Here is a 22,040-nt window from a genome sequence, read left to right as displayed (position 1 = left end):
GTCTCTGCTCACCCGTGAAGAATAAGAATTGCTTAGAAGTGACTAATATTCTTAAAGGCTGTGCTGAGTTTTATGTAGATTAGTGTGTGCCTGTATGATTTGTCCCTTGTTTCTTAAAGTTTCGTTAATTTTCCTCTTAATGAGGCTTTGGTTTTTTGGTTGGGTTTGGGTGATTTTTGTGGAGGAGGGGTTTATAGGGGTTTTGGTTTTGATTTTTTTTTTTTTTTTTTTTTTTTTTTTTTTTTTTTTTTTTTTTTTTTTTTAATCTGTGCAATGCTATTTTAGGCACAGAAGGTTAATAAAGTTTCTAAAACAGTACCACTGTTGAGAGTTCAACCTGTGAGCTGTTGAGAGCTCAACCTATAGAGTGGAGTAAAGGTTGAACAAGGTTTAGGAGCTGTTTTTTTAAACTAAATGTTAGCTTTTGCTAATAAAGAAGTTGAAATGTGTTTTCAAAATGTTAGCCAAATTCTTGCTTAACAAGTACGAATTTACATTTATTGATCTTATTTAACATCAACGCATAATGCCAAATGGCATGCCTGTTTAAATTAGGCTGAAATTAGCTTAGCCAGCCCATGACTGAGTGATTGCCAATGGCATATTTAGAAGATACCCACCAGTATCATGTTCTTTTGTCTTAAGATTATCTGAAACAGTGTTTTGTTTCTGTAAGTTCTAGTAATAGCTTGTTTATGCATTACATATAAATGTATGAAATTTTATAAATGCTGAAGCCACATATTGATGGCACACTGCAGGATGAAATCTGACAACATCCATCATCGCTTTGTTTTACTTCTGTAGATCTGAAGTCAACCAGCTTAGTCAGGAAAAAGAGTATCTTCATGGCAGATTGGAGAAGATGCAGAAACGGAATGATGAATTGGACCAACAGTGTATCCAGCATGGGAGAATGCATGAGAGAATGAAGTCAAGGTAGGAGGTCCTGTTAATCTGTCAGTGTGTGATATGCTCAACTGTAACAGTTGTGTTGTTAATAAACATAAAAATGACGCTAGGTTATGTGAAAGTAATATTCTTTCCTTATGAAATGACCACTCCTTCCCCCTCCCCAACCGTTCTGTCAAGTTGGGTTTTTTTTAACATCTTTTGCTTGTGCCATTTTGGATAAATAAAAGGAAAGCTTGAACAACACAGTCTTCCAAAGAATTTAAGGCTAGTACATATGTGTGTGGGCTGCTTCGGCTGTTCTCTGCTCTAACTTGTATGAATAGTCTTACCATATAAAAAAAAAAAAGGGAGGGGGGAGCTGGGGAGGAAGTAGGGAGGAGGTTATTCGGTGATGTGAATGTAGAGTACAGATGTGGGTTCCATTATGCTATGGAATAGTTGTAATTTTTGGGGTTTACCGTCATTTAACCGGGATAAACAGACAAATCTTGTTGAAAATCATAGTAACCAGAGAAATACTGACAGTTTCCAGGCACCACTAGCCTTTCAGAGAAGCAGTGACTTCCTCAGGAGGAGCTGGGAGCAGCTGCAGCAAGCCTAATATGAAATATTTCCACCCGTATCAATTGACTGTTCTGGCCAGAGTATCCAGACTGATAATGGCTTGTGCTGTGATATGGATTAGACATCCTCAAAGATCACTGTGGAGTATTTTCCTTTTAGTTCCAGAAAGTTCGTCTATGCTCTCTTGTTCTGTTTTCCACTCCACACTAAGTGTAACAAGCACTGGAAGGAGCTTTAGTATGCTTGTGGAGGTAGAGGATGAAGGAAAGAGGAGGCTGAGAGGCAACTCTCCAAATCCAATCATCCAGGCTACCTCTTGTTGGTAGTCAAAGGCAAAATGCAATTTAACTTTATTTGGACTAGACAGCCCTTACTGGGAAAAATTCTGTTTGCTTTTTTTGATCATTGACCACCTTAGAGGAACAGAGATTGCATGTATTAAAGCAGCCAGTCCTGTATGCTGATTTCTTTAAAGTTATTTACATTTTAGGGGATTTTTTTCGCTGCCATCTCTTTATTCTGTCTATATAAGCTTCTTTCTTGCAAGTACTTCATGTGTTCATTTCAGTCATCCAGAACCACTGCTTTCCTCTTCCCTTTCAGATTTCTGTCTGTGCTTCATCCTGTTCTTCTGTAACCTTGGATTGTCATCATCATTTATAGCTCAGAGAACAAAGAAATTCAAAATGCTGCAACTGCGTCCTGAATCTGTGTAACCACATAATCTTTCCATTTATCTCACCTCCCTTTTGATTCCTTTAGTTGTGGTAGATTCTTACCATATGTAGGACTGAGGATTCAAGGTTACTTTCACGTGAAAATTTTTTTCACCCTCTTTTTCCTCCAAGCTGCTCTTCTGTAGAATTATGAGTATCTAGTAGAATTTAACAGTCCTTTGTAAGTTTTTAGGATAACCTTTCCTCTATCAGAACCAAATAAAATAGATCTACTGGAAAATGTTGCTCATTCTTTGCTGCAGCAGCAATGATTATGCACTAGAAAAGACTGAAAGCATTAATCCAGAACACAAAAGTGGTTTGAAAGCAGAGTGGTCATGCTGCAGGCAATGCCTTACCTTCTGCTGCTGTTTTGCAGACAACAGAGAGAGAAAACAGGGCAGTAATAGCATTTGTCTTTTTTAATATTTTAGAGTATGTAAATATGGCAGAGATAATCAGGTGTGTTTGGAACATGAACATTATACTTTCCCAGCATTTTAAGAGGTGGCTCTTTTAACATATTTTTAATTGTCATATTACACTCTATTAATTTAAAATCCAACTAATAAGTGACATGGCTGATATTCTAAACGGCTTTTAAAAATCAGTGTAATCTAATTTTAATTTCCATGTGAACACTGTAGTAGATTTTCAGGATTAATTCCCAAATGCTATAAATTGCTTATGAAGTTTACAAATCTAGGTGAAAAAAAAGCAAAACAAATAACTACCACAACAAATAAATCTCCCAGTTCCTTATCTTTATGTTGAAAGATTTCCACTAAATAAAAATAGTAATTTTTCTCTTCTGATTTTAAAAATAGAGATCTGACTATGCTATTTAGTAAAAGCAGAACAACAAATAACAATAATGTATTTTGCCTCAGATTTTCATCCATCACTTAGATATTACTAAGCGCAGCAAAATACTGTTAACGATGGTTACTTCTTAACACGTTTGTTTCTCCTTTGTATGCAGCTACAAATAGCAGTGGTCTTGCTGCAACACAGTCCCACAAAGTGCATTCTGACCTAATTTTCTAGCTGCTGTTATTCTGGATCTTCAGAAAATTTCTTGTGTCAAAATGATTTTGGCTAAACTTGGGACCTAACATTTGCATTTGAGTAATGAGGTATTGTGATATTTGTTTGAGAAGAAATCTCCATCAATATGTGTTTTCTCCAGGGACAGTACGACAGTCCCTGATACAACTGTTTTGTGGAAGAAGCAAGATCGAGTTGATCAGTCAGAATTTCTTTTGTAGCAAAAGTGTGTTGGCAATCATAATAGTCGCACTCCTGAAAGTGAACAAGATAAGTCTTTTACTGCCATTCCTATCTCTGTATGAATACATGCTGCAAATAAATACAGTCCAAAATTAAATAAGCAAGTTTATAAAAAGAGATTACTTTAGTTGCCGTCATTAAACAGGATATAGAATCAGCCTTTTCAGTGTAATGGAAGTATCCAGCCCTTTCAGTGTGTTTTTACTCAGTGAAATATGGCATTAAAAGAAGTAGATGTCCGTCTTAAATGATGCAGTTGTCGCATGCTACTGAGGCAAACTTGAATCAAAAGATGTATAGTTTGCAGGAGTAAGGTGACACGTTAAGAGTCCAGTGGAGTTGGTCATTATGTGTGACTTCATGGATATGAATCTTGCAGAAATAAGTTCTTATCTGTTATGTAGCAGAGTCCATTTTTATAAATTTGCAACCTCAAAGCAAACTGTATAAATCTAAATTCTTCAGATTCCCATTATGTACATTTGTGTTCATAGTAGAAATTAGCAGATAGAAGAAAGTACAAAATTTCTTATAAGGCAGCTGTAAAGGTAGAAACTAGCCAAGAATAAAAAGAATATAAAGCAAAATTAAAGGTTTCTATCTTTTTGGGGTTTTTTCAGTGTTTCACTCTACATAATTTGAATAGATTCCAGATGAAGGAAAATTCAGAGCCAAATGAATTGGGTAACTGTATGCATAAAGTTGGTTCATTATTTCCTTAATATGTTTTCAAACTGAATTCCCAGGTATGCATTTTCACGTCTGTAGTTAGACCAGTTCTGTTAATGCAGATCCACTTTCTCACTAACTCTTTTCCAATTTGAAGAGTAAGAAGAAAAAGACAAGACCTGCCTGGATCTATTAATGTTTGAACATACTTATGAATAAGCATTATTTGCCCAAGGTGCCATGGGTCAGGATTTCATCAAGCTATTTAAACTTTCGCTGAACTTAGTTAACAACTCTTGTAGTTACAAGGTTCAATTATGGCTTCACTTTTCTGCATCTGTTCTTCTTGTAAAACAAGCATTTGATTGTAAGTCAGCTGTTTAGAGGATTGGTTCTGTGGACAGCCAGTGTCTAAAATGGGAAGCATTTAATTAAATATATCTTAGCTCTTTCCTGTGTACGTTTCCAGTTGAAGGCCCAGGTGATGTGTGGAAATACAGCAAACATGGAATAGTATCTTCAAGTGGGAGAAGAAAATCCTAGGCAATTTCTTTATTTTTTTGAAGATGAGCCAGACATGCCTTTACTTTTTATCAAGCAGTTAAAGAAAAAAAAGGCATTTGGCCAGTAGTTTGTATGAAATAGAAGACTCTTTTAAAATCTTCTTAATAAAATATAAATTTAGAAGCTTCTAATGAGTTTCTTTCCAAACATTTTTCCGAAGTTCAGCATATGGAATTTGGGGCTATGAATTTACGCTCAGGTTTTATGGTTACAGTTAATATTACTGTAATTTTTGCTGTAATGCATGTGATCACTGTCCAATCTGTATAACATTAACAATAATAATACATTTTATGCAAATTTGTATGGGGCTTTATGTTGTGGTAGCTTTTTGGAGGTGACACTGTTAGACGTATTTCAACTGCATTTTTGCTAGCTAAAGTTAAAAAGAAGAGCCTACAGGACTGGCAGTTTGGGGCAGATGTGTGTCTATTCCTTAGGCATCAGTGGTTGTAAGTTAACTATAAAAATGTTACAACCATCTGTGTAACAAGACGGCAGAGATCTGCTCTCGCCTGTTACTATAAATAAGAAGGAGATTTGTTTGACTTCATAGACATTGGATTTATAAAGACTCTATGTGTCAAATTGTAACTACGTGCCATGTTGCTGAGATATGTCTGCAGCCAACTACCTGGGGTGTCTTCCCCTTCAGACATTCTAGTGTAGTGCAGCAACTGTGCAGAAATGTCTGTATAGCACAACATGTGACAAATTATATTTGTTTTCTACCTATGGCAAAATGTATGGTTCTTATGGATAAGCTAATCTGGAAGAGTAGCTATAATGAATCTTTAAATGGACCACTCAAAGAGTGAAAATGTGATACTCAGTTTGACAGGGATTTTAAAGGCTTTTTTCCACCATTAAATTCTTTTTTTGTTGTTGTTACTAAGTGATAGTGTATGCAAGATCATGTGTGCATGAGAGAACACATATCTACAAGAATTTAGACATATAGAGAGAAAACACCAGCATTTTCAAATAACTGAAATGTAAAATCACAATAGCTGGTTTGCTGTCACTATTACACTTCTGAATAGAGATTTTGGATTTCTTGGAAAATCTTCAGTAGAACAACTAATTAAAATTATTTCTTGATAACTGGAGCAATCAGGATGCATTTGAAATATCACATTTTCTGCCCAAAGCTCTAGGGGTTTTTTGTGTGTATGTGTGTTTGCAAGAAGTAATGATGGATGGAAGAACTTAGGTTATGTCACTACCTAAAAGACCTTTGTTTTTTTCCAGTCCAGTTCATTCTCAGTTGAATACTTTATCTTCCTTATTCTACTGATAGATTAGTGTATTTTTTTAAGTGACGGTGAGGCAATTGTTCCTATATTTTTATTAGACTAATCATCTGTTTTGCAATGCAATTATGGAATAAAAATGCACTGTATTGTGGCTTTTTAGTTTAAAATACATCCATTCTTAAATTGAAAAGAGAGATTAACATACGTAGTGTCCATAGAACCCTTGATACTAAAGATACAAAGATATTCACATTGTCTCAATGTGTAAAGAGCAGTCTGCTGCACTTTTTCCTGAGCATCATTACTCATGCCCACATAATCTTTGGCATGGTTTTGCTGTAACAGGATGGCTGTAGCAATTGGAGATACATAATTGTTTGTGCAGCCCTTCATACAAGGAGTTTGTAAAAAGCTTTGTGGTCGCTGTGTGTCAGCACTGCAGTTCAGAGAGATAAGACTCTCAGTTCTGTCCAGTACTTGGGGTTATCACTATTACTTAATATTTGTATTACTATTTAATAGACTCATATTTTAGATTGAGAAATGCATACTCCAGAGAACTACTATTAGGAAATACTGAATAGAGAATGTGCCTACACATACACACAAATATATGCTGCAAATCCTGTTGGGGTCTGAAAGTGTATTTGGCTTTTGTTTAATGTTGGGGTATTTCCACACAGTTCGAATTCTCTGGAATAGAAATTGGATGTCCAGAATCTCTCCCTCCCTCTTCTTCTGCAGTTCATCATTTGTCTATTTATTACATATCTTTTAAACTACTTTTTCTCTTTCTCAGTTTAAATAGATATCTATATATAGTGTGGTATAAATACATCTATTATTCATGCTTTTGTATGTATAATATTCCCATTCAAAATGGTTAATAAATTATATGTTTTTAAGACCCCAAACACTGTTTTAAAAGATTTATTCCCCAATTACCTAAACAGTAAACATACAAAGCAAAAATTTTCTTAGTTGTTAGAAAAATTGAAAAAGTATACAAAGAGTGAAATACAAGATTTTCATAAAATGCTGCAAAATAGTGTGCAAATAAGTTCTCAGGCTTAAGAAGCAAATAAGAAGCAGAGGGGAATATCCTACCCAGTTTCCGGAGAGATATTTAGGGAAATTAATAATGTTCTTTAAGATGTATTCTAGGTCACGGAGTACTGTGTTCATCTGTTTCCAAGTGTGTGTATCTGAAATATATTTACCTCTATATATAGTTTATATACATATATATTTCTTGGAGAATGTATTGAGATCCTCTGTATAAAACATTAGGCTTCACCGTTCCAATTTTGGCAACTGTTTCCACTGATCTTCTCATTGGGATCCTTCTTATTTTTGGTCTGAATTAATTTCTGTTTGGTTTGTACCTACTTGTCTTTGAGCCAAAACTGGGACACGTAGTTCTTCAAAAGAATCTGCACTGGTAATGCAAATAATTGTAGACAATGAATGTATCTATTCAGTCCTACTTATTGTAAGTAAAGCCTTCCTCCTTTGTTCATCTTTTTGCAGTAAGCTCTTCATCACCTTGGTGTTCCGATTGTTGATTTTTTTTGGATGTGGGCAAGCAAGACTGTCTTGGGTCTTGGATGGGGACATTTGAATGTATTTGTATATATGGAATTCATTGACCGATGGATCCTAGAGTCATATTTGTCTTTTTGACAACTGCACTAAGAAGTGCATCCAGGACCTTTTTCTCCCAAGTAAATTCAAGTTTTCTGCAGAGACTTTTCTATGAACTGAGAATGCATTGAGTATATAGTGTAAGACTTCCATCCCGTGTCTGCTGTTTCAATCTTCTGAGTCATCTATTTCTTTCTGTGCAGTATCCCAGATTTTCTCAAAGCTGATAACATCTCTTAAATTTATCAGCCCACTCCTCCTTTTTTGTGCTGAGTCATAATTCAAAATATTCAAAAATCTGTTTAAATGTGAAGAAATTCTCTTAGAATTCTTCTTCCCTGTCAATTGTTCCTGTTGGCTGTGCTCTTTGTTTTAGTCAGTCACTTGTCTACAACTTAGTTAACAATTGCTGATGGGCATGATATTTAATGTTTTGTTGAAGTTAATGTCAGTAAGATTTATTGCATTTCCTTTACCAAAAAATGAGCTGTCAAAGAGTTTAGGGTTCATGTGACCAAATCTGCTTGATCTAGCTTATGTTTCAGTTTCTCATGTTCCATTTACCTCTTTACACCCTTATATATTCCTTTCATTTCTGAATTAGTTGCAGCCTTTTTTTTGCATTTGAGGTCATGTTAATGGGCTGATAATTATCTGAATTACCTTCTTTGAGGATTAGTTAATGCTGCACTTGATTTAATTGCATAACAATACAGTCAGTATGAAGAAGAAGGTGTAGAGGGGAAGTCAGTGTCTGTGTTCACTTTGCACATCAAGTCTGCTGGCCACGGCAATTTCATTGTTTTAGAAACTGGAAGATAATACCTGGGAGAGTCATATTGGTCCATGTCTCAAAGAAAAGCTAGGTGGGAAAACAGGTTTGCTTGTTTCTGTGTTCAACAGCTACCAACTCTCTGACTAACACCCCCTCTGCTAAGAGTCTGGTAATTGTCCACTTCTGAGAATATCTTCTACTCTACTGCTTTAATGTATTCTGCCTTCTCCAAAACAGAAAGGGGGATAGTTCATATTCATGCCATCATGAACTGAGTCAAAGCCTACAGCTCACTAATAGTAAGCTTGTGTTCTTGTCTACCAGGAATGTAAAAAGCCCTGAAATATGTGTGATATAAAACAGCACAACATAAGGTTCCAGGCTGTTCTTGTTACTTTCTGTTGTCAGCACAGTTGCTGGTTTTCAAATTTAAATGTTAATTTAGCATTAACGAAGCATTCTTGATTTCTCTAAAATGGAGGTGGATAAAGGTGATGTCTTTGACAGCTCAGCCCAGACTCTCCTTGATTCGGCAAGATCTAGAAACTCTTGTCGCTATGCAGATCATAACTGACACTGAAAAAGATGTGCATAATTGGACAGAAGTGCACCCGTTGTTTTCCAGGGAAACCCCATTTTATTCTCCTACATTTGCTACACACCTGCAAGAGTTTTAATTTTGGATAGGGGTTGCTTCTGGTGGTGATACATGATTGTTTTAATCCACCAATTTATCCCTTCATGACCACCTTATCTTCTTTGAAACACTTTGCCTTCAGTGCATGGTAGAAGCAGCTCTGGTCCAAGGTAGTAGTTACGGACCAGTCTTCCTCAGCGTTTCCCCCAGAGATATGAAATACAAAGTGAACAAGCTGGGTCAACATACTCCTTTGCTTCCTTGTGCATAAAAACATAGTTGTTTAATGGCAAGAGAGAGCACCAAAAAGCATGTTGGTCTTGTTCATTCAAGTTACCTAGAGTTTCTTTAAGTTACCTGCTCAAATGTACCCAGCACTAAAGAATAAAGGTTTACCTTTCCGAAAGGGTAATAGCCTTTCCAATGTAGTATAAACTCTGGAGGACAGCCCTAGCTGTTCATGTTCCTCCCAAAACATTTAACAATCTTGTTGAACAAAATTGTTGAAGTCCCTGACTGTTACACTCACCTTCTTTTCTTTCTTCTGTATCATTTTCCATCTGCATTTTCAAAGTTCATTTTCCTGTACTGTATTTCTGTGATATCCTTTTGATGTGTCAGAAAAATTATAAAAACACAAGTGAGGAAACCCACCCAAGTCCTTTTCAAATAGCCCATGTGAGACTACCACTATGCAGTAGTTTAGCAGCAAATACCTAATTGGGATATTCGACAGTAATTGGGATCTTGCTATTAAGCTTTCAATGAACTCACAATTATAGTAAAATCTAACTATTAACCCATTTGGCAAAATGCTTTAAGCAGTAGCAAATTTCCTTCCAGTTTTGATCTGTGTGTATGATTCTGAGATTTTCAGACAAAGGCTGTTTAAAACCCTCCATTCCCATAGAGTTCAGAACTGAAAATGAAGACAGATGAGTAACATTTAAAGAGCTTTGCAAGTGTGTCATGAAAATTTACCAGCTCTGTAACAAAATCTATGCACCTGCCTACTTTCAAGGTTATTGTAAGAGAAGGAGACACAAACTAATGATAATTTATGTTTTAATATAGTAAGTGATGGAGTTTTGCAAGGTTATTGGAAGACTGCTTTTTCCCAGTAACTTCAGTGTTTTGATTGCTTCTGCAGGATCCAATACTGTTCCTGTGGAAGTTGATCTAACTGTGGATGCTCTTTATTTTCCATACATAGATCTAACCTGTTCTTAAGTCTCTTTAGCCTTTGTTTCTTAAATCTGTTTAGCCTTGATGTGTCTTGTGCCACTAGTTCCATGCCAGTGTTGCTCTTGAAGGTGGGGTATTTTCTCATCATGCTCTTTGTTTTCCATCTTTCAAACCAGTAAGTGTTTAGTTTATGCGTTACGAGACAAAAACGAGTGTTTTTGTCAGCTGAAACACAGATAGAACTTTATTTTGCCTATTCCTTGTCTAACTTAAACTTCCAGAACTCCAGTCATATTCATTATCAGTTTCTGAGTGTGCTCTAAAAAAATTGCCATCCTGAAAAAAATGAAATGCTAAAAAATAACTGTTTATTAAGCCTTGTGATGGTGCTAATTGGTAGTAGTCAAATAGTAAAAGGCATTGGGCTAGTTTCTAGAAATGTGGTCTTAAATGTGAAATCCTTCAACTGCTAATGGCAAAAGTTTTAGTGAAATAGAGATTATGGAAGTGTCTATAAGGAAGGACAGTGTGATAAGACCTACTTAGCATCTGTATTTCTAGGGTACTCAAGACAGTGTTGTGTGTGCTTCTCAGCAGGGCTTCTCAGTTTGGTTCTGGAATAAAGTAGTGATGATGGAAAATATGAAAGAAATGGAAAAAGATAATAAGATTATTCTGTGTTCGAGTTGTTCTTTGTGAACTGTAAAGTCAAGTATGGAGAGGAAGAAAAGGGAAAGTAGTTTTAAAATTGTTTTAAAGTTCTTTTTAACCTCAGAGAGCCAGATGCCACCTTTAATTATACATATGGAAAGATATCCTTGTCCCAAATATATCTCATTACTTGGGGCCTGATCCTGAATGGTCTTTAGAATTCTGATTTGATTCAATTCAAGGTTGCTAAATAGTTTCAGGTCTCCAGTTTCAAAATGTTGTCTCAGTGGCACGGCTGAAATGACAGTAAATTTTTCTCAGCTTATTTAAAGCGATGTAATTTTTTTGAGTGCTGCACTAGCACTTCCCACACTGCCAGGGATATAGCCTTAGTTTTAGCTATGTGACTTGCATGTAGTCAAAAAAGTTTTTGGGGGTTTTCGGGTTGTTTTGTTTGGCTTTTTTCCCTATTGCTTGGATCATTTGAGTGCCTGACCTTTTATATTCAGATTAAAAATATATATATGTGTATATATATATATATATATATATATATATATACACTTTCAGAACTAAAAAAAGCTCATCTGTAAATTGATACCGAACATAGACAATTGCACAGAATAAATGTTTGGGAGCATGTGACTTAAAAGCACTTTAACTTTTACCATTGTGAAGGCTGCTGCAATCTTCTGTGCCTTGCTACGCATGTGTTAGATGATACAAATACTTGTGCTTCTCAAATAAGTTTTATGAATAAAATGCACAGACAAGCTGAGCAGAGGCATATGTGTCTTTGGGAAAGGACTTTCATAGGCTGGGCAGAAATGGAGTTTCTTCATCGACTTTCTGTAATGTTAACCCATGTTAATAAAATCCACAGGAAATGTGTCTAGCATTTTGTCCTTTTAAAATTTCCATTTTTGATAGCAAGAAGGCACTCCAGGCAGTGCATTTCTGAGGGATTATTACATTTCTCGGGTGGCTGAAGTCACTCACCCTTCAGCCTTGTGCCTCGCAACACACCCGAGGCAAGCAATAATCCCCAGCAAGGCACTGCCTGTCTTATCTTATTGCTTAATTATTATACCTATTTAATGGTGCTTAGAACATTGTCAGCTGTTGAGAAAAGGTAATTATCACTAGTCAAATGAAAAACACTTTTTTGGCTGCCTTACGGATACACATTTTACTGGTACCTTGATACATAATGAAGCCTGATAGCAAAACTTTTGCTTGTCTCTTCTTCAAGCCACAGCTGTTTCCCTGCTAAATTCATCCCATCTGTCTCCCCTTCCGTAAGGCTGTAGGCAGTATAGCATAAGTACAGAAGCAGTTCAGTGCTATTTTGGATAAACATAGCTGAAATTTGAATCTTTGCCATTTGCAATGCACACATTTTGTTTTACTGCTGTAAAGAGAGCTGTCAAAATAAAAACTACATGGATAATTTACTGAAATGCAGTCAAATAAAGGGATGATCAAAGGGAAAAAATGAAGATATAATATAGGGTCACTCTTACGATCATGTGTATTCCAAACAATTTAATTGTTGACCTCTTGACATTGCTGGGTGCAGAGGAATTGGTAGTGAATAACAAAAGTAGAAGCCACTGAATTAGAATAGGTCTTGAAGTCCAAACTTCCTGTCAGAAAGGGTAATCGTAGCAGGCAATTATTTGTGATACTGCCCTGTTGAACTCTCTGACCAAGGTAGAGTTTTTTGCTCATTTTGTAAGGAATTGGTAATTATGTGAGATAATACAGCTTGGAAATCAAATCCATCATTTCTATATGTGACGCTGTCTCTGAAAATAAAAGGACACCATAACGATCACAATGAGGCAACAGTCATTACACCTCTTACTCTTTGCAGTTGTGATTGACATGGAAAAATATATATTAAAGCTGAGTGCAGTCATCTTCATTGAGTTTATTGTTCTAAAATGGACTGATGGTCAGTTATCCAAGGATCGTGTTTGAAATTCCAGGTTTCCTGGAAGAGAAGATCCAAGTGACAGTGAGATCTGCTTGACTCAGATAAAATGAGTACAGTGCAATCTACAATATTTAAGAGTCTTTCAGGCAAAACCCTTTTGAAAAAATCCTGTATTCTACTGAAGTGTTAGAAGTCCTATGGTACCTGTAGTAGGAGAAGGGCTTTGACCACTACTTCTTGGACATATTTTCCTTTCACTGTGTTACTGTGTTCTGTGTGGTCTAATTCAGAGAAAGATTATGAGTGGTAAATGCTCATAAGTCTGTTGTAGGAGAACCTTGGAAGCACTTTCTAGGTTAGCCCTGATATGTATTTGGGATCGTTACATGTTCTGTGGAAGTTAGGTCTTGAAGGCTTGTGCTTCCAAATCTGTATTGCCTTAGGAGGCAAAGGTGAGCAATGCCGTGTTTGTCCTGACCTAGAAGATGCTCTTGTTGACAAAGAAAGAAGCAGATGATGAACTTAATGGTAGTGGACAATGAAATTATTTCAATATAAAATTGACCTAAATGTTATGAGCATAAAGTTCCTTTGGGGAAAAGCACTTTGTGGAATTCACTACTGAAATACTGATTTCAGTGTTTTGTATTGAGATAGAGAAAGGGGGAAAAAAGGATGTTAGGTCACTAGCTTCTGTATTTACAGAACAGTTTTTAAGCTGTATCAAAAGAAACAAAGTCTTTTGTGTTGTTACTAAGAAAGGTACTGCTACATGAAAAGCTCACACAGTGGCTTTCATGTAAATATATGTAAAATCAATAGTCTGTGGCGAGAATCAAGACAGCATTACTCCTCCATATTAACAGGAAGAATTTCTCTATCTTTATAGATGCTAAATTGAAATGTTCAAAGACTTCAAAATAATATTTTTAGTTTTGTTCCATAATATGAACATAAATAATGGTGTTATATCTGTGAGACTGAATGTTGGTAGTTCGTCCTCCTGTAACTAATCCAGGAGCTGGTAACACACCTACTGCACCAGAACTAGTGCCCTGATGTATCAGTTTAAATGAAGAAGGGCTCCATTATTTTTTAATGGAAGCCCAGTTCTTCAAGGACTCCATCAAATCTAAAGGCCCCTCACCCTCTGACTGAAAAATTAGTTGTACTGACTTCTCTGAGGTCACCAAAGTATTGCAGTAAATATCCAGCTACTAGGTCTTAGAACAACTGCTTTTATGGTAAATATATTGTGATAATTCTTTTAAGTCCTATTAATGTCTGAGCTGGTATTTTGAAAATAATGCCTATGGCTTGGTCATCCAGTTTTTATAACACACATTTGATGGAACATGTGCTTTTACCAACATAGTGTTTCAAGAAACTTCAGCTATTTTTTTCTTGCTCTCCAAGAAGAGCGCTTTACTTTTGTGCTTACATGTTGGAAATGGTCAGTTCCTCTTAGAATCATTTAGGTAGCTGCTGTAAGTTGAAGTGGGAGGCCTGTACCCTTGTGCATAACAATTTTGACAGATTCACTGCATTTTTTCGAAACATGATTTCAAAACTGCAAGTAGATGAAAAAATGTAGGTAGTTACAAAGAGTTTTACCCTCTTAGAGGGTTGCACAGTTGAGATTTGGGGATGGAGAAGTGAACATGAAGAGCAAAACAAGTTATAGCAACTGTCTTTGCAATGTGCAAAGTATTAAGAAAGTTGTCAATATTATGCTTTTCTCATATTTAATAAATTAAATTTTTGCATTCCAGAGTACCTTGCCATAAGGATGTGCATTTGTTAAAGATGTGATCAAAATCTCAAGATTAATGTGAATTCCTGTTGATCCTTCATCTAAAGTGTTGAGTGTTCCCCCACTGTTGGGACTGTTTACGGTGATCTGGATCTAATAAGGGGACATTTTTCAAACCTAGAACTTAAATACTTACTTGGTTTTTCTCTGCCCATCATCTTTTTACTTACATCCAGGATTTTTTTTCTGCCTATGAGTTTTTAGATGAGACAGAAGGCCTTATATTTCCACTCATTCCTTCTGCAGGTTAGTGAAAGGACAAAAGGAAAATAAAGAATGGGTTAGAGGGCTCACATACTACAAGACAAAAAAAAAATCAATGAAAATGGAAAAAAGATAAAAACTTCAAAGAAAAAATATGAAAAATATTCTTACAGTGGTGTTTTATATTCTTTTCCCTTTACCTTTCTATGTTTTTCTTGTGTTTAAGGTAATTTTAGGTATTCCATCAGTACATGTGGAGGGAACATTTTCTGGAAAAAATGTTCTGAAGATTTCTGGATCTTCTGAAAAAAATTTTTTTTGGATGCACACAGTGAACAAAAACCTCTGCTTGTTCAAAATTTTTCATGCAATCTACTTGTTTGCTGAGTTGTCTTGTGAGTTATATGTTCAGAACTGAAAGCCAGTACAATCTTTACAGAATATTATTACTTTCTCTCTGTCTTCCTGTCTGCTTCCACTTTCAACTGCCCCTATTTTGGCAAATTTTAGACGAAGTTGTTGTTATTATTAATGTTGATATTATGATTAGATACGATCTGCAAGCTCAACAATTTGAAAGTAATTTTTTTAATAGCATCATGGCATAAACTGACCAGTACATTCCATATAGATGGAACGTAGATGTTTTTCTTCTTTTAACCTAGGTTCTCTCAAGACAAATTATACCATCTTTTAGAAATGCTTGTGGGTCATCTATACAAAACTAAAATCCTTTTCATACAGAAATAGTCAGCTCTGGTTTTTTGGGTAGGGTGTTTTGGTTATGGGGTTTTTTCTTCTATTAACAGTGCATGGGAAAAGCTTACCTTATACAAATGCTTCCCTCTGAACTGTTCTTCACTGAATTGTCTCTGGACCCAGTATACCCTGTTCCATTTGAGCCCCTACCAATGTACAGAAGTAGCCCCAAACAAAGTTTTAAACAACAGAGACTATTTATGCAAAAACAGAGGTTAAATTAATTTTGGTAAGAACCAGAACTGATTAGCATCCTGATAGTTAAATTCATTAGCAGAGTCCCCCAGTTGCACTTTGGTTAAAGCAGTGTTGCAAGATAAATGAGTGAGCCTTCCCATGCTACCTTCTTTCCTTTTAATAATCAGTGGAACTTTGGTTGCTGGAAACATCTGGATTCATTTGGTCCCATAAACACAACAGATAACTGTAGAACAGAATTAAAAATTAGAATTACTTGAGATGTTAGTGTTGTATGTGTGAAAATATCATCCTAAAATTTCTGTTCCACTAAAATTTATTCTGTTCTATTTAGCTAATTTCTATTCATATTTTCAAATAGCACAGTTGGGGATTTTTTCCTTTGTATACGTTTTGGGAAGAAATTTTTTTCTAATACTTCAGTGACTTTCTGCATCAGATTGCAGGATAATGTTACAGTCAGTAATGTTTACATCAACAAATGTAAATTCAAATTAAATCTATTATTTAAATAGCATAATGGAAACACATGGTGCTTTGTAGTCATGTAATTAAAGAAGATCTGTGCCTCCAGGAGTTTATGATCTGAAGATCAAAAACATTTCCACATGCAACAGACCTCTTCTAAATTATCGGTCTACAATTTGGGGATTTTGTCTTGCATCTACTTTAGCATAAATTTTACTCCTGAGCAGGGATTTCAACCAGACCAGTGCAGAACTGTCTGAGATGCAATGCCTAGGTTTTGTACTTGACACTTTGTGTAGGAGCAATTTCCTAGCTAGCACAGAAGAGCTCGGTGTTTTGATGTCAAGATTTATACCTCCCTTATTTAACAGCAACACCATGAACTAAACTTTGTGAATTGTACTAGTTTAGTTAGGGGGGAAAAACCCAATTTCTTATGTTTATCAAGGAGTCTGACTAGCCATAGGGGTTTTTTGTCTTTTTTTTTTCCCAGTTGTGAAAGTAATTTTGTGCAAAATTGCCTTTGAGTTAAATTATTCACTCATCCTGGGGCAATAGCCTGTATTCACTTTCCAGCTGAGCCAACTAAAAATATGGGAAACAGACCAGCCTAGTATTCCATTGTTACCTTATGTAATATGGTGTTTTGGAAATGATGATGAAGGCAACCTGGATATTTCATGGATGAATTAGTAGATTCATAAACTGAAAGCTTTGCTTGCTATTTGTAATGGTGTTTTCTCCCTTCCTTTCAAAACTGTGCTCACAAATCAGAGATGTTGCTTTTATTTAAAAAGAAAAGAGGAGGACAAAGAAAAAGGGGGAAAAACAATCAAGCTTCTTTCTTCCTTTGAATAAATCTTTGCCTGAATTACTGGCTGAGTTCCCTCAAAAGGCCTGGACTCCTTCAAAAGTTGGAACCAAGTTCAGACCCCAGCTAGGTGAGGCAGAGTACTTTGTTCAGTTTACTTAGTTTTCTCCCCACAGTATGCTACAAAAGAGTCTGGGTGTAAACACATTGTTCAAGTGTGATGGTTTGGGATTTCTTCCAACTATCATCCTAATTAGGACCCTGAATGAAAAAGAATTTTTCATTTCTTTTGGGCATGGAGAACTAAATGAAGACTGGTCTGTGAACCCTGTGACTCATAGGTACCTGCAAACCTTCAAGCCCCTCTGTTGCTTGTAATAACTTAACTGCAAAATAATTTCACAGCCTTAAGTGGCAACTTTTGCCTTTACCGTCCTTGTCTGAGGACTTTGCCTAAACTGAGGTAAGCTTGGACAGTGCCTCGCACATTCATATGTTTTGTTTTGTGTTCCAGTGCTTTTTTTTCTCAAAGCTGTTGCTTGGGATTGCACAGCTTGGAGGTGCTGCTGTGTTTGGTTTTACTCAGTTATTTAAATCCATTAGACATGAGTTCTGGTCATTTCCCAGTCCTGTGAATCCATTGAGGTCTGGCAGCTGACAGAGACTTCTCAGCACTTTGTTGGGAACTATAGCCACTTTTCTCCAAGCGTTGTGTTTCACTTTTACCCCTGCTGTGCTACAGATCCTGACATTGCTGGATTCAGGGCATCTCTGTGCTGTGTGGATTTAATATTGTACTGATCTTTTCTAACATCTTTTAAGATAAAGCTGTGAAATGATTGCATGTTATGAGTTGTAGGCATTAATGAGTATTGGCGTTTTTCTTCCAAACCTGTTTGAGCAAAGTTTTGTACCTCAGGTACAGCTTTATGTTGATCAGAGTAAAGTAAAAGATTTCCCCACAATGAGTGGTGGTCCACATCCTACCTTCTGCATATTTGCAACCGGATTTCCTTTGTACTGTACTTTTTTTTTAACCTAGCTGTAGCTTTCTGAGCCTTTGGGTCATATGGTATGTGGCTTCACACAAACGTTTACTACATGACAGGCTGACTTAGCAACCAAGATTTGTTTTCTTCTTCTTCCTACTCAGTGGAAGTCTTTTTGTCTTGTGCTGACATATTGGATTCTGTGCTGTACAAAAGGAAGCCCTAGATGACAACTAGTGTAGCATAGTGTTTGGGACCTGTGTTTTTCCATGTAGGCTCAGATGAAGGACTTGTGCTTAAAAATATTCAATACTTGGTAATACCAATAACCAGATTTATTGAATTGGGGTAATCTCATAGTTCTAATACAACACTGAAAAAAAAAAATTAAAAATCCTTATCAGTTGGGGTACCTGAATTTCAGGCTGCTTTGGGTGGAAAAATAACCAAGAAGAGTAAGATTTCCTAAGAGGGTGTAGCATTGATAGTCCTTAACAACTCACCCTCCAAAATACAGCAAAACAACCTCAAACTACAGAGGTTCTGTGAAAAGAGACAATAATTCTGACATCAGACAGTTAAATAACAGATTCTGATGTGGAAAACTGTCCCAGATTCCAACATTCCTTTCAGCTGACATTAGAAAACAAGGTAGACTTAGCATGAGAAATAGTGTCTTTATATGAAGAGATTGCTCTTGTTAGGCCCATATGTGAACCATATATCCAGATTCTCTCTACATCCGCTCACTCGTCTCCCTGTCAGCATCTGAAGAGAGCTCCCCAAATGTTCAAATGTACCTTTCAGATCAGAGTTTAATTTTAGAAGACTATCTTGGCCTATTAATTTTGATTATAACAATGCTGTGGTGGCAGAGACATCAGATTGCAAGTAAAATTTCAGAAATAAAATGCTGCAAAGCTGTAGAAATAAAGTGCAACTTGCAGTAATAGATCACAGTAATTGTATGTGGTAAAATATATGTCATTATTGAATAAGTAATAATTTATCAGGGCATGTATTGATGCCTTTTCCTGGTCTTAAAATGAAGAGTCATACACGGTTAGAAGGGGAAAAGGGATTTTACTTAGGTATTTATTTTAAGGATCCTTAGGTGCACACGTCCAGGTCATATGCATCGAAATGCACCCCGCAAAATGCCCACCCAAAAGATCGGGTATAATATTATAGGCTTTACTAATTAGCATATCTATCAAAGATTCCCCAATGAGAGGCTCAAGTGAGCCCCCCCTCCCCAAGGAACCTTCCCCTGGATGGTTCTATCTTGGTTTACAGAATGTGTTCTGGAGAGGACCTTGGGGTCTGGGGCACACTGATCCCTAACTATGAGGCTTCTAAAATGTTTGGTCTCTTAGCTTGACAAACAAGTCCAAGAATGTAGGCAAAAAGCACTAGGAATACAGAAGTTGTAAAAAGGTATAACAGGGGTATAAAAGAAAAGGCAAAAAATCTTCATGGCATCATACTGTTCATGTGCACTTGGTGTGTTACAAACTGCAGTGTGGAGCCTGAATACTTCCAGGATCTGTGTGTGTCAGATGAGGAAGGCAAAGTTTAAGAGCTGAAAAAATGGTTCCAGAGCTGACACTTGTAGAAATATGGAACTTAAGTATACTGCAGAGCATCTTGGACATTTATGTAGTTTATTTGTTTTCTCATATTCAAGGAGTTAAATTAATGAAAACTGATTACATTAGAATAGTTTGCATACCATGAAACTTGTCAAAATGTTAATTGAAGTCTTTCAGATACCTGATTGCTTACTCATTTTCCCTTTAAGGTATATTTTTTTAATTTTATTCTTAAAATTAAGTACATAAAGTCACCATCCAGAACTAGAAATGTTACGAAAACAGGAGCCACAAAATTAAAAATGCCAGTATGAAGTGATATAATTTTTCAGTGTAGTGGTTCTATGTTTTCTATTTTGATAATGGATATCTAAGGGTGTGCATGTGGTTATAAAGGAAGAAATCAATTCTCCTGCTAATATCCTCACTTCCCCATGTAGTCCTTCTCAAATTGAAGGGGTTTTGCATTCAATTCCCCGTTTCTCTTTGTTTCAAAAGAGGAAAAGCGTTCTGTTATTTCTACAAATCACTGTTGAAATTCTGTTGCTTCTACAACTCACAAATCAAGTCCCCAATAAAACTGAGTAAATTATTTACAATTTTTATACCAAACATTTCAGGTGTATCTAGAACATGAATACAGGAAGCTCTAAACCTATTTTTATAATTGTTGTTACTCCATATAATAAGAACTGTAGTTTCTTTAAAAACTTAAAAAAACCTCACCCTACCCCCCACATTCCAGAAAGTCCCACCCAAACAAACCCAAAAAGATCTGATCAAGATATGATAGTGGAGTCTTCATCAAACCCAGTCTGTTCCTTAAATATTCCAAACTGCAATCCAGTGAACCTATTGGCACTTTCTACCGAAAATCATTGAGGGTGGCCATGTATAAGCAGCAATTCAGTTCCACTCTGCAGTCAAGGGAGAAGCTTTTGATGTACACTGCATCTTCATAATTTTCCATTGCTTGTCAAGAGAATAAACTATGTATTTCTTTTTTTTCTTAGCCTGCAAGCAATAAGAAAGTGTACTGCATTTTCATTATTTCTACAGTAGTCAGTTTGCAGCAGGTCTTGGTGAAGACTTCATACATGGTTCCTTTATTCACCTGTTCTTGGACAAGAAGTCATAGCACATATAAGAAGCTAATTTTCTCTCTCATATCTAAATCTAGAACCATACTTTTTGCCTAAAGAGTAAATTGAAAATTCTGAAGTGCCTAATCAAATGCATGTTTCACATGTGCAAAATAAAAGACTTCTGTTGGCCAGGCCTCCTATTTCTGAAATTCTGTTTCTGATGTTTGTGTGGACTCTTACTGAAAGGAGGGCACTACTGGATGTTGCTGGTGAGGGATCGGGATGGAGCGAGGGAGTGTGTGTGGCAGCTCTCCAAGCACACCTTTCTCTGGAACTTCAGTCACAGTTGATGGGCACAGCCCTACCAAATGTGGTCACAGACAATTGGTTTTGACCTGATCAGTTCAGGAGACATCCTGCTGGGTTGATCATTGCTTTGCTATCCAAAGCAACACAATGGATAAAATAGGCATTTTTCAACCCTAAGTGTGACTGAGTTAATAAGAATCTTTCAGGAAAATGCGAACAGACACACACACACGCCCCCCTCATCTAGGAAAATAAAGGCAGTGAATATGTGTAGTCTGGTAATTGGAAATAATTTTCTCTCTCATGTCCCAGCGTCCTTTAGGACTGGGGCAAATGGCCCAAGCCTGGGCATTAATACTTGAAATGAAAATTAGTCAATGATCAGAAAAACATGTGAAACATAGAAGGTCTGAAAGAGATTAAATCAAGAGGCTTGGGAGGGGGTTTGTTGATTTTATTATATATATTTTGGCATGACTTCATAGTTTGTAAGTTTTGAATATTATGCATAGAACTAATTGAAATCTTAATCTGTAGTTATAAATATTTCTTGTTACTGTAAATACCCTGTATATAGTTCTTTATTATAGATGGTAAATGAAGCCCTATCAAATTTAAACTGAGCTAAATTGCTACATCATTGAATACATTGCCACATTTTACATTTTGAAATACAAGTATGTTTTGAACTTCTGTCATCTTTTTCTTAAGAAAAAGAGGGAAAAAATGTAATTATTGGAGGAGAAAATGTCTTTTTAATTTTGGTTTTGTATAAAACTGTTCAAAGCGATGTTGATGAAATTTTAAATAGCCTTGAGACAGAGAGTACTGGGGGAAAGGAAAGCACTAGCCATAAACAAACAGCTTGGAAACCTAGTATTGTCCTCAAAAATGCTGGTTTCAACCAAACCTTCAACATTGGTCGGCTCTTTCTGTGAGGGTAGGACACAGCCTCCCCATCCTTTGTGTAGGAACTCTAACTCCTAAATAGCTGAGGGGAAAAACAA

General features: G+C 36.2%; 1 protein-coding gene across 3 annotated transcripts in view; it reads left to right on the top strand.

Moving 5' to 3' along the window:
• Positions 1 to 22,040, top strand: part of SDCCAG8 (serologically defined colon cancer antigen 8) — a 102,939-nt gene that overhangs the window by 62,395 nt on the left and 18,504 nt on the right. For all 3 annotated transcript variants that reach the window (XR_001863949.1, XM_017740246.1, XM_017740243.1), the window contains one exon: positions 808 to 939. Coding sequence is in view for 2 of the 3 variants with exons in the window: in XM_017740246.1 (XP_017595735.1) it covers positions 808 to 939 (132 nt within the window). In the remaining variant the exon portion in view is untranslated. The remainder of the gene's footprint in view (positions 1 to 807; positions 940 to 22,040) is intronic.

Source organism: Corvus brachyrhynchos, unplaced genomic scaffold, assembly GCF_000691975.1.
Source record: "Corvus brachyrhynchos isolate BGI_N302 unplaced genomic scaffold, ASM69197v1 scaffold31, whole genome shotgun sequence".
NCBI lineage: Eukaryota > Metazoa > Chordata > Aves > Passeriformes > Corvidae > Corvus > Corvus brachyrhynchos.
Note: the sequence above shows the minus strand (reverse complement) of the source record. Positions and strands in the feature narration are given on the sequence as shown.